Genomic DNA, 14120 nt, shown 5'->3' on the forward strand with positions numbered 1-14120 from the left:
ATGTATCTGTTAATTTATGTTAATGAAGTTCTGTGGATATATGAGTCTATGTTTTACATCAATAAACTGTTATTTCCTGCTGTACTCAATTCAAGGTAGTTGTGTCTACTTATTGGGTACACATAGCAGGGTTCCAAGGTGTGCATGCTGACTGGTGCTGGAAGTGATTTCAGGGATAACAGGAGGATACATTTTGTTCCAGACGATAGTGAGGAAGAAGAAGGAAGGACTAATGAGGACTAATGTTGTAGCAGGACTGGAACTTACTCTGCCTAGGATATGGTCATCTTCGATGACAACAATTACTAAAAATTGATATAGGTATAATTTACTTGTGTGTCTTCATCTGTCAGACCCATGTAAATGCAGGTGGAAGGTGCTACTGCAAACAAGCTAATCGGAGATACTTAGTGGTGTGTGTGTAAATGGGGATACTAGGTTGTACTTCACTTTGGCCAAAAGCTGCCAGCTTTCTCCTGCAAAAGAAACGTGCAGATTCTCTACAGTGCCATCCTCACGGTATGTTGCCCCTATAGCAAATAAAAAAAAAATGTTGTGCCTTTTTGCTCATCCTGCCGTGCCCCTGCAGTAATCCAACCAATATAAAATCTGCAAATTCCAGTTTTTTCCCTCACCAGGGGTTAGGGATTTGCAGTTTGTCCTAATTAAAGGATGATTTTGTATGCGTTTCTCTTTTAAATAGCATGCTGAATGTTTTTTAAAAGTTGCAACACATTTCTCCAGTTCCTGTGTTACTTTATGTATGAGTATGTTATGCAATATGACTATAGAGATGTAAAATACTTGTGTTAGAAAGGCCCTGACAGCTGGTATAGATGTCACCAGAGTATATTAATAGATCTCCTATACACGCGTATAGACATTTAGCGCATGTCCTAAACTGGCATACAATACCACAGTGTATATAGAGAATAAGAAAATCCAAGGACGTGGATTGAGAGGATTTGCTTATTTCTCTGCCGTTTGAAATCCACAATAAATTTGTGAAGTCTTGCTTTATTTTTCCAATTGGAGTATTTTTGGAAGAAGTTGCTACATTTTATAAACTGTATATAAGACGTTTTCAAAATGAAAAAAAATCTTTATAGAACAACAGAGGGATTAAAGGGGGAACATACGATGAACAGACTTTTTACACATTTTTCTATCTAGGTTTAGTATTGCAAAACATATCTATCATTATTTACTATATAAACCCTATGTACTTATATGTCTATAGGTTTACATTGTGCACATGTGAATGGCAGATATTATTTGTACATATTTATAATAAGAATAGTCTTCAGGAAAATATTATTGTATTTGTATTTTTTTAATAGATTATAGCTACTTATTCAAAAGTCCATCAGAATAAAAGGGGGTAGCCCTCTAGCTTTATTTTGAAAAGTTAATTGGCACTGCAATGAACAACATATTGCCCAAAAAAGCATGTAATATGAAGGTTAATATGTTTTCTATATTTTTATTTGAATTGATTTTTAGTTTTTAATTAATGAAAAGAACTCAACTTTTAATTCTGTTGTACATAAAATGCAATTTTTAGTCCTTTTGCCAAGCTACTGCATACACCTATAAATGTTTCTAAAGAATACCTTTATACGTATTAATGCTTCCTGGTGTTGAAATATATATTCCGTGTCTTCTTGTAGGTGTTTTATGTTCAGTTACGCTTAAGAAAAAATAAATGTGAAACGCAACATCAAATAGTAGGTATAGATAAAATGAGTTTAAAAATATATTGGTTTAAGAAAAGGTTTTTACTGTGCAGTTTTAAAACAAAAAAGATAAACAGCAGTGAATTAAAAATCAACACTACTTCACTTTTTCACAACTGTACAAAAAGAAAAATATATATATATATATATTTATGGGTTTACATTCAACAGTTAAGCTCAACTATAACTGATTGTTGCATTTGCATTCACATACACAAGCACAGAATAAATATATGTTGATTTTGTATAGGAGTATAGGGCATATTATACCTTCACATGAGTGTCAACATGGTCGGCAGTTCATGTTCTTAAAAGAAAGGCAAAAAAAATGTTGAATCAAGGTGAGATAGGCAACAACAATGATACAGCAACGTTGTCTTGGGATTATCCGATTAATTCTTCTGTGATAGCGTATTTGGATCTTGCCTTTATAATATTGGTACTATAATCCAGATGTTGGTGTACTTGAGATGCACACATAATTAAAGAAAGTTTTTACAATTACCGTATAAATAGCTCATGCAATGGCCAGCCACATTGTGATCTTGTAGAAGTAAAGCTGTGAGTGGTGCATGACCCCTATAATATCTATGATTCAGGCAACGGCTCTAAAGCGGTTTATTAGCAGCAGTCATCCCCAATGGCTTTTAGCATCTTGTATGAAGAGATTATATGCATTTCTAGATATACACCCTTCTTCTATAGAAAGCGGTGCCACTTCTTTTTGCAGAAATTGTGTACAACAGAACATAGAAACATTGATATATTGATCAGTTTGATTCCTGAGGAATTTGCTCATATGTAAAATTGTATCAATGTGTTAAAATGTCACAAGCCTGACACATATATAAACGTGTGAATATACATGTCTTGTTATACACACACACACACACACATATATATATATATATGTGTGTGTGTGTGTGTGTTAGTGTGTGTGTGTGTGTTTGAGAGAGAGAGAGAGAGAGAGAGAGAGAAAGTGTAAAATCCTTTTATAGATTTAGTATAGAATAAAAAATAATGAAATTTTGAGATCCAAAATTTTAGATATTTTTCATTTTTTGGATGTTTCTACTTATTAGTCCTTTGTGGAATCTCCTTTACCTGATATCTGCACAGATACACCACCCAAGTAAAGTGGCTGTAATCCATGCATAATTGCTACCTCGTGAGTATAGATGCCTCATCACGATCAATCATTCTGTACTATACACACACCATCTATTTACAGAGACATTGTCCTTAACAGTCACCTACTATAGCATGTGCGCACATTGTATCTGTGTTCTTTGGATGTGAGACAGCTGCTGGGTGCGACTAACATTTCACAGAGTAAAGCTTTGAGATGTAATCTGGTAAATGATATAGACAGACTGTATAGGTTTTCAGGCTTGAATGTTAAAAGTCTTTTTTTTTCATAGGAAGGTGCAATAACAGTAGGAAGAAATTACAAGTTGCTACATTATTTCATACAAAAAATGGGTAAAGAATTGGCTTCAGTATCCTCTCATTGATCGTTGTTATCCACCGCATTATTTCCCTTTTCTTGATTCTTGCTCCCCTTCTTCTTTTTCTTTTTTTTCTTTGTTTCTTCCTTCTTACCAAAGGTTATGAAGTTACTTTTTTGACCTTGATTAGACGGCTGATCCTGACGTATAGAAATTATGGCTGGCGATCCAGGGATGATGAAATTTTCTGGAAAATCAGGGGGGATTTGTGGCACTGGTTGCTTTTGATTGCCCGGTCCATATTTGAAGGTCCAGCTGTTACAGTTCACGCCAGCCCCGACTGGAGGAGAGACTTCGCCTCCTTCAGGTTCTGCAAAGAGAAAATATTTCATATACGTCAGTGGATTATAATGTGAGTATCCTTCCTATGGTACATCACTTTCTTTATCAGTTCCGTCATTGAGTGTCACTACACTAGGTAGGTTTTCAATTGAATATGAGTACTTAGTGCTTAGTTTTTCCTGATAATTTTGTATCCTGCAAACGAGTCACTATTTTAATAGCTCTTCCTTGAACTCTCTACAGAATGTCAGCATCCTTCTGGAGATGTGGTCTCAAGAACTGTACACAATGCTCTAGATTAGGTCTGACTAGAGATCTGTAACGTTGCATAAATATGCATTACTAATGGCCAATCCTAGTATCGCCTGCAAGAAGGTTGACCCTGTATTTTGCATAGTTAATGTGGGAAGATTAAGTTATCTCAATATTAAACTATACATAATGCAGAGTCAACTCAGCATATCTTGCAGGAACAGCTCAGAGGGACTGGTCAATCGAGCCACCTTGTGGCGCTCAGCAGCAGCACATCATAGCCATGTGTAGGAATATGCTGCAATTTACAGCTTCAAGGGTCAGACAAGTAAGATCAGAGGATTTCCAGAAAATGAACAATCTTTCAAGCATTCAAGGAAGAAGATATATATTAGCTAGTTTGGGCTATTATTTGTAATACATAATATATTTAAACAAAACATTGTGCATGGAAATCTCTGATCAGCACATCAACGCAGGGTGTTCAATGCGCCACTTCGGCTGCCTATGCACAGCTGGAGGATCTGTCTCCTACAAACATCTGGATGTTTCTATCTTCCAATAATGCTTATTTAGAACAATTTTTCCAAGATTATCCTCAATCATTAACATTAATTATGTATTTATAGATAATGTTCTAATTAATTAACTTAAAGGAAAAATATTTAGTAAAGAATGCTTGCTAAAAATGGATTTCCCGCAAAGGAAAGGAGGGCACTGCAAATCCTAATCCTAAACTCACTTAACCAGATTTGCTCTTGAGCTGACGTTTATCTGCCTTTTCAGGAAATTAAATGTCTGCACGGTATACCATAGTGTTTAGAACCTGTATATCCCCCACTTATCCCTGTAGATTTAATAATATCATTTTAAACATCAATTTCCTGCTGACCCCAATCAAGTTTGGAAAAAAAGATGTCAAAAGCCATCAAAAATTAAATACATTGTAATAATTATTTATATCCAAAGCATATGTCAGATCTGAAACAAATAGCTTTGACCGTAACATGTTTGCATGCTTAAACATATATTTATATAATGATATAGTAGCTCCCACATCTTCAGGCATGCACTCATTTATACGTTATATAGAACAGTGGGGATGCTATTTTTAACTTGAAAAACAGTGTTTTATTTATGCAAATATATGCAAAGCACTCACTGAACCAGCAAACATGAGCAAAGACACAATGGTGTTTTTACTACAATCTTACTAAAAAAAAGAAGTGGCTGTGTGTTCTACGGCTGATTGTGTCCCTGTCCTTGTGTTTCTAGAAGACAGACAATTGGTAATATTATATGCATTTCTGGTGAGAGATGCAAGGTTTATAAATAGAAGGTTCTCTTTCACGCGGCTGTTGCTCCTGGTAGCGTGAAGACAGGTTTGCAGAGCAAGCAATTCACACCTACTTTTCATTCACTGGATTGCTCTTGTAGAGCTGGCTCTCTGAATGAAATTAGCTCAGACTTTGAATCAGAATATATATATATATATATATATATATCTTGTGAAAAAGAAAGTACATCCTTTTTGAGATCCATTTGGCTTTGTTTTTGTTAAATACATGTGTAATATGCCATGTGTTGTTGTTCATCTGTGGTTGTATTTACTTAATTTAGACCTGCTAAGGAACAGATGATTGTTATTATGTCCTGATATGTAATGAAAAAGTGACTTTGCCCTTAACCTGGTTTACACTCTTGACTGTGCGCTAGGCATTCGTGCTGCAGATGTTTCTATCCTGGTGTTGGAAAATGTGAACATTTCAATGGTTAAGTAACACAAAAAGCTACCGCAGGCAGGCAGTGATCTGGAAGCAATTGAGAATTATAAAAGCTTTAGCTCAATGCATTAAAGCACGGACTGCAAAGTTCAGAAGTTCAGAGAAGAATTATATTTTAATCTGTGTAGGGCATATTCTCCATCAAGTGACAAACAAAAATCTTCATAAATAAAATGATTATGTACTTGGGATGCTTTCAACCATCGTTTTATAGCTTATGGTGAAGCAGCAATTTTTATTTTAATCTTTCTGCACAGTAAGATGTAGCTTATATTTGAAAGGATGTTAGAATTTAATTGTCTTTAATCTCTGTTGCAGTTTTATGGTTTTGTTTTTTAAAACTACATATTTCTTCTTTTCTATTCTATTAGGAAGGGAAAAAATAACTCAAGGCCTCAAGGAGCAATTACTCAAAGGAGTGGCAGGTGTGCGCTGAGGCTACCACCTTGGGGGAAACACTACTGAAGGCCTGATCAGGAGAAGGAAGATGTGCATGCACATTTCAGCTACAGCTGTGGAGACTCAGTAAAGCTTGTTGGAGGGCCGACCCCACTGAAGAGATCAACTGATGGTGGCGACGGGCCTTCCGACAATCTTTAATGATTAGTGGCTGTTGATGGAATGTGCATGCATGCCTTCTTCCTCCTGATCAGGCCTTTGGTAGTGTTTCAAGAGAAGGAGGGGAGCTGCATAAAAGTAGACAGGGAAGCCAGAGCAATCAGAAGAAAAGGTAGGGAGACATTGAGAGAGAGTGAGTGTGTGAGAGAGTGTGAGTAAGAGTGAGACAGAGCGTGAGTAAGAGTCAGGTGAAAGTGTGACACAGTGAGTGTGTTAAACAGCATGAGAGAGTGTGTGAGAGTGCTTGAGTGAATATAAGAGAGCATGAGAGGGCTTGAAAGAGTAAGAGTTTGAGAGTAAATTAGAGTTTCTTGATCAGTTTATAGTGTACCACCATCAGAGTCTGGCTTTGTATGTGATGATGGGAGTTATTCTGTATGGCCATCTGTGTCTAGCTTCCTATATAATGATAAAATTTATACTGCACCGCCATCTGTGTTTGGCTCACTCTATAATTCTAGGAGTTATGCTGTACCCCTCTTAGTGTCTGGATCAGTCTTCAGTAATGGGTGTCATGCTGTATCAACATCTGTGTCTGGATCACTTTATAATTAGAGGAGTCACGCTGTACCACCTTCTGTGTTTGGATCAGTATATAATGATAGGGGACATGCTGTGCCATCATCTGTAACTGGATCACTATATAATAATAGGAGTCATGCTGTACCACTGTCTGTGTTTGGATCCTTATGTAATGATGGGAGTTGTGGTGTACTACTTGTTGACTTGCCTGACCTTTCATTTGGGACAAAATTTGGAGGGCGGGGATGAAACATTGTCCAGCTGCATAGGAAAGAAACCACAGGAGGGGCATGTAGTGCACACACGCAATGGCTACAATAGAATCTGCTCTAAATTATAATATAATCCTTGCTTATCTGTTGAGGTAAGTGTATGTACTTCTTTCCTTACAGACACAAATGGACAAATGGTTAATTGTCCTTTGTATATTATATCGCTCCTGAGATTTTTAATTTTATTTAACCCCTTAAGGACAACGGGTTGTCCTTAAACCCATGAATTAATTCAGGTACAGGCTTTGTTGTGAAGGGGTTAATGTATCAAAGTTTCACTAGCTGTAAGGAATATTTACTTTACTGAGGGGGGGGTATGTGGAAACCCCCAAGCAGAAGAAGGTTCAGGTCTACAGGACCCCTAAGATTTGTACTTTTTTAATGTAATAAAGTCTTACTTAATGTAAGGAAGATATCATTTACTTAGATGGTGGTTGATATGTGGAACAGCCTCCCAGTAGAATTAACTTGATCCCCTTTGATCTTTATTTATCTTTCCCTCATCTTTGCATTTAAACTGGTGTTTTTGTTGAGATTTGTAAAGAAATTATTAAAATTTTAATTTTACAGTGATCTGAGATATAATTGTTTTAGCATGATATCTCTGGCATTGCAATGGTTAACCATAGCCTTTTTTGCTGTAGGTATCATTTTGATTGCTTCCTGTGGAGTTTGTATTTGCTAATACTTAATAAGTAGCACCGGTTATATTTATTGGGCTCTGAATGCTGGTGTACTCACTTTGAACCTTAGCCACATTTTCTGGGAATGGTAATCATAGCTTGTTAAAGCCTGTATGTCCCCAGTTACTGGCCACCATCCGAGAAAATGAGTGAGAGGGAGAGTAGACAAACTAATTAACAAAATGTAACAAAATTTTAGAAATTTTCAGCAGTTTTTTTCAGGTACTACAGGTTTTCTGAGTACTACACTCAGCAATTTTCATTAAAAACAAGTTTGTATGAATCTGAATGCATTTGGAATTATTTTTTTATACTATGTTATATTGTTTATATATATATATATATATATGATCCCTAGAGTCTGCTAATTTACAACTGGCTGAAAGGGTTTTCTTATGCTTGTGGGCATTTAACGAATAACCTCAATCAAAATGTTTAGTAACCACACATTGTCATACATTTTCTTAGTGCACATGCATTCCAAAGTGGTTAAAAAATCAATAATTCCATAATTTACCCTGTAATGCAGCAGAACACTCTGTTCAGTAGCAGCTATAATAGCATTATTTTGCTTGACTACATGCAAGCATCTCCTCTTCTATGGGTAATGGGAAATTATTTCTTATTGCATTAGCTGTAGTAACTCAGACTTGCTGTACCTCTTCTATCGCAGTTTCCTCTTTGAAGGTAAAAAAAATATTTAACAACAGATGAAGGCACTGTCATAAGGCCTATTAACCTTGCTAATGGTCAATCAGTGGTGCTCCACAAAGCCCTGGCTCCTCGTATTAGGCCCACAGAATGGGGGCCACACAAAAAAGAAAAAAGCCTTAAAAAATGTCTTGAAAACTGGCTGATGGCTGCATGTAAGCATTATTTTATACTTCTGTGCACAGTGGCCCCACACAAGTCCAGCCTGTCCTAAATCCTGCCAGACCAATGAACCATGATTATCTTTTGTAAGTGGGAGAAAGCCTCTGCTCGCTGTGCTAGAGCGTACTCCTGCACAACAGTGACCCTCAGTTTTAGAAGCCTGTATTGCATATTCACTGATTGAACTGAGCCCATTGATGCCAATAGAAATGAAACAGATGATTCTAACACTGAGGGCCACTGTGCCAAACTTATGACTCTTTACCACTTTAGGTCATTTATTTCTTTTTTGCTCATTGACAAGATGCTGTAGCATAATCATTTTTTGTTATAAGCTTTAAGGATTATTAGGCGTAGGGCAGCCTGTCCAGGGGAGGTGGGAGACCACTTTCTGTGCAAATCCCTTGACAGATTGCCCTATTGGGGAACCATCTCCCTGGTGTGCCTCTGTTGAATGTAAACACAAAGCGCAAGGATATGACCAGTGGCAGATCGGCGGCCTGCACACGAGAGGAACTTACACTAACATACACAACCATACGCTCATACACCAAGTCACTCACAGACACACATTAAGACATTCACACTAATAAACACACCTAGACACTCACACTAACACTTATACCCAGGCACTCTTACTAACACACACCAAGGCACTCACACTAAGATACCCAGAAACACACACTAATAGAGCCAGACACTCAAACTAATACAACCGGACACTCACTCACACTAACATAATCAGACACACTTACACAAAATAACATATATACACACACACATATACCAGAAACATACACTAACATACTCGTGCATCGTGCACACTAACATGCCCAGAACCACATACCTATACCCTCATTTTCACGGATCAAAATGGATTCACATTCATATGCTTCAAGGTTATTTTCCTTTTTATCTTTTGCCAGGAACACCTGTTCCAGCGCAGTCGTGTGCAAGGTTAAGAAAAACTAACATGTGCAAATGTAAAACTGCAAAAAAGTTTCTGGAGGAATTATACTTTCTCAGAATTAAGACATCATGCCCAAAATAATGTACATATTTGGCATCCGTTCTCTGTTGAGGATTTACTTAAGGGAGCTTAATGAACCGGTGACGGAACAACCTGTACCCCGACTGGGTACACCCGCAAAAACATGCTTCCTACGATCCGAAACTCTGCCGTTAACCCTTTCAGTCATGGACGGGTCTAGTACTGACGAGATGGAGCAGGACCGCAAATACAATGGAGCTGCTATGGCACTGTGGCTAGACGAAGATGAGCTACACAGTGCTGGAACAACACACAGCATTATACACCCAACTTTATCAGATAAGGAGTATAATCATATCAACCAAACAATAACCTGCCCAGACAGCCCGGCGCCTCAATGCACTTATATGGCCAACAATGCCCATGTGACAAAGAGTCACTATTTTGGGGGTGATCCCGAGGGAGAGGCGCTAATCCCAGGGTACCAACAGAGAGCTCAGGGTCCGTGGATGTTATGTTCCAAAAAGCGACAAGATCCGACGTCAGGACCCTTAGTGAGAGCATCGGGAACTTCCCCGGGAATAGTCTGTGTAGTAGCCGAGCTGTAGTTACATTGCCGCGGCTGAGTAAACCCCGGTCCTAAAGATCAGTGATAGAACCAGGTTCCCAAATAAGCTCACTCTCTGCAACCAACTCTGATTTTTGCCCACTACGAGCACAGTATAACCCCAAAAGAGCGATGTGGTGGGACAACCGGTGTCCATAGCAACAGTCTCAATTGTCGGCGGGTATCGCCACGGGTCCTAGCCACTGTACAGTTCCATGATTTTCACGGCTAGGCCCCAGTCATGCGGAGGCGACAGGAAATGATGATCAGGGTGCGGTTATACTCCTGGAGGAAATGAAGAAACAGGGGAAAACAACTACAAACAGTATATAAATCTTCTGCAGCCCTAGTTTAGTGACAGAACCTTTTAATTTATGAATTACTTAAATAAACCTAGGACCTGGGGGCAAACTGTACTGAAGAGGCTGAAGAAGCCTATGTTATGCCCAATGGCTCACACACATATTGAGTGACAGCCCACGGTAACATGGCATTTGTTTGGCATTTTTTTGGCAAATCATCACTAGTTAATACCGTAAGTCTAATTATAATTATATTTTGTTTATGACATGTCTAAATGTTATACAAAAACGTAATAAGGAATACCAATCATCACTCTAAAGTGCATAATTATCACTTGAATCTGCAACATTGTGTCTTTGTCACTTTTACAGAAAGGCAACCATTCTTAATGTGCTAGTTACGTTGTTCTTAAGAATTCACACTGTAAATCTCACCGGATGTTCTGCTAAGACACATTGTCATGCATCTAATTATTAGTTAGTGGCAAACAAAAATTCGGGCTGAAAATTGCGTATATATATATATATATATATATATATATATATATATATATATACATATCTGTGGTTTACAGAAATATGGCTTCCGATCATTTCCTTAAGGTGGAGACTTAATCCATTAAATGAGTTTATACATCTCAGTACTATCCTGAGGCTAGCAACAACCTACTGTAACATAACTATATCTGGCAGCTGACCTGGTTCTGCTTCTCTCAATTAGAAAGCTTTTTGTTTCAACGGACCGAAAAGAAAAAAAAAAGTATGTGTATTTCCCATTCATACAGAAGCTCACAAAACCTTCTGTTTTTAGTCACATACCACAGTCGTTTGGACGCAGCATTATACCAAAATGTAAATAATGTGTATGTTGTATCAGAGTTTTAGCTACACAAAACAACATTTTAATTATTTATTACATTTTATGTAATTTATTTATAGAAGCAACAGATTTTGCAGCACTAAGTACAGTGGACCAGTAATACCCAAAGGTGGATCTACAATTTTTATGAATTGCTTCCAGCATACTTGTATAACAGTATAGGGTTATTGGTTTTGAGACCAGGGAAACAATAGCAGACAGTGATATCATTCTAATGCCCTTATTGTTTTACTGTACTGAACAAAAGGTCTTGAAGAGCAGGCTATCATTCCGAATTAGTTTAAAAATCACAGATTTCAAAAAGCAAATAAGAGCCATCGTTGAATTAGGTAATTGGGGTTTGACTCTTGAGTGCAAGTGAATCTTTGAAGCTGTTGTCTACGGAAATGGCATATTCTGTGTGAACTATCCAAAATGTATTCTTTCGATATTAGATTTATTAAATACAGTATATTTCATTTCACAGTACATGTTTGTATGTGTTAGTATGCGTGTATGTGTTAGTGTGTGAATGAACATTAATGCGTGTGTAAGTGTGCATTGTGTATAGATTGAAAATGTTTAAATGTGTGTGTGTTATAGTGTGTGTATGTGTAAATGTGTATGTGTACATGTAAGTGTGCTTTAGTTTGAGTATGTAAGTGTGTTGATATTACTTAACTGTACACTATTTTCTAAAAGCCACATTTTTCAAAAAAGCTATTTTCTCCCAAATGACATATTCCTAAGTCTCCCCAACAAACAACAAAAAGATTTAATAAAATAATGCAAGACCCAGCACAAACCTATTAAGATATAAATGTGCGCAAGCTGAAATAACGCTATAACCTTATTTATGCACAAACTAAACCCAACCAGAAACATCAAATCATTCACAACAGTGACCACATCATTCTGAAAGAAGATAAAGACATTGACAATGGCACATAATGTTAGGAGCGAAGAAAAAAAAATTCTGCTTATAAATTAAAGCAAAATAATTTACTTCACATAGCATTTCCTTTAAGAATGTTATGTCCTTTTTAGAAACTATTAAAGTGTCACACTTTCCATAGGAACTGCTTTTAAATGAATAAATAGAATTACTGTTTTATATCCTAGAGAAATCTTAGTGGGAACTAGGAGAAAAAAAAAACCAAAAATAAGTTCTATGGCCTTTCAGTATTTTGTGGTTGAGATTTGAAGTATGAGTAGAATTCCACAGTAGAATTAACGTTGTCACTAGTTTCAAAAGCGTGTGTGCTTTTTGGACTTAAAGTTGACCTGTCTTTGTATGAAGGCTTGCTCACATTCTGCCCGTTCTCCAGCCACTTTCCCCTGATAAAAGTTCCTGTGACATTCCAATATGGCTGCTTGGGCGCTGTGCACCACCTGTTCAATCACAGAATGTTGCACACAACATTTTTTGACATAGTGGAGAAGATTTTGTGTGTGCAGGTATGAATGTGCTGTCCCACACAAGTATCAAAAGCCCACAATTACATTGGTATGTGGTGTTATGGCCCTCCCCTAGTTGAAATTTACTCTGATACTTAAAATTCTTAGAATTAACATGCTTACCTAATGTTAAGCTAGTGTCATATACTGGCAATGGCATGTGACATTAAGAATAGAAGGTGAGAAAATTTTGGTTTACTGTTCTATAATGTAAAACAACTACATGATTGGCTTAGTGGGAGGAAAGTGCAACCCAATGGGAGCACTTCCGACACGTGGACAGACTACTCCGCCCAGCACTTACCGAGTCAAAGATGGAGCTGATTGGAGAAGCGTATATAACGGGCAGAAACATGTGTTCGGCTGAGCACATCTCGGGCACAGCACTTAGCTGGTGGGTAGGGAAAGGGGCATTATAGCATATTGGAGGATCCTGCAAAAACTGGTACTCTGCACCTTTATCGGCTGCCTTAAACTGATCTTGGGTGACATAGATTTTTGCTGCCAAGTCATCCAAAAACAAAAACACAAACGTAACATATGACATTTTACTGTTAGCTTTAAAAGATTAATAGCTAAGCATCATTAACAGAAGAGGTATCTCTACATACAGATAAAATGGTTATATTAAGGAGAGCTGGAGAATATTTGTAGAAAGTTGTATAACCTGTCTCTACCGAGAGAAATATGGTTTCTTGTTTGCTTTGATGAATTGCAAATACTACATAGTTTATTAGAAAATGTTTATGGAATATTGATTTCCTCTTGCTTATATAGGGAACAAGTCTGCAAAGCTTTACTTTATATTCAAGCTGTATGCCTTTCAGTTGATTAGTATGCATGATGGATTGGTCTTTTGCCAAGTTATACTTCCATAAAGATTTAGAATATGTGCTTACTGCAGACTAATACCTCAGTTTTTATAAGAGCTGCAGAAAATGCATTATCTTCAGCTCTGTTTTGTGCATAATGAGATTATATGGCTTATCAATCAATAAAGACTTTCAGACTAAGCCAAAATTAAGTAATGTGTGCAATTCTAATGCGAAAGACTATAGTATGTGTAATATATTAGTTATCTTGTTTATCAAGGTCTGAAGGTATGAAACTAGAGCAAAACTGGAAGCTATTTGCCGAATTATACACTCACTGAGATATTTTTAAGTACTTTGCTCTTGCATGTTCAGAGGTTTTCTCCTAAAATGACCCTAAATTGATTAAATTAATCTTAATCCTCCCCCGGCTGTGAAATCACATATTTTATGCATAGACAGCCAAAGCACTGAATTATAAAATTTCAGTATAATATAAAGCCCACTATGTTAAAGTACCTATTTGGAATTAGTATTCAGAGGAAATAGTGCCGTTTTATT

At 37.1% G+C, this 14120-nt stretch overlaps 1 protein-coding gene across 5 annotated transcripts in view; it reads right to left on the reverse strand.

Moving 5' to 3' along the window:
* Positions 1-2786: 2786 nt before the first annotated feature.
* Positions 2787-14120, reverse strand: part of LOC128490073 (protocadherin alpha-C2-like) — a 98198-nt gene continuing 86864 nt past the window's right edge. For all 5 annotated transcript variants that reach the window (XM_053461799.1, XM_053461798.1, XM_053461796.1 and 2 more), the window contains exon 4: positions 2787-3554. In XM_053461799.1, the coding sequence (XP_053317774.1) occupies positions 3244-3554 (311 nt within the window). In that variant the 3' untranslated portion in view covers positions 2787-3243. The remainder of the gene's footprint in view (positions 3555-14120) is intronic.

Source organism: Spea bombifrons, chromosome 4, assembly GCF_027358695.1.
Source record: "Spea bombifrons isolate aSpeBom1 chromosome 4, aSpeBom1.2.pri, whole genome shotgun sequence".
Lineage (NCBI taxonomy): Eukaryota > Metazoa > Chordata > Amphibia > Anura > Pelobatidae > Spea > Spea bombifrons.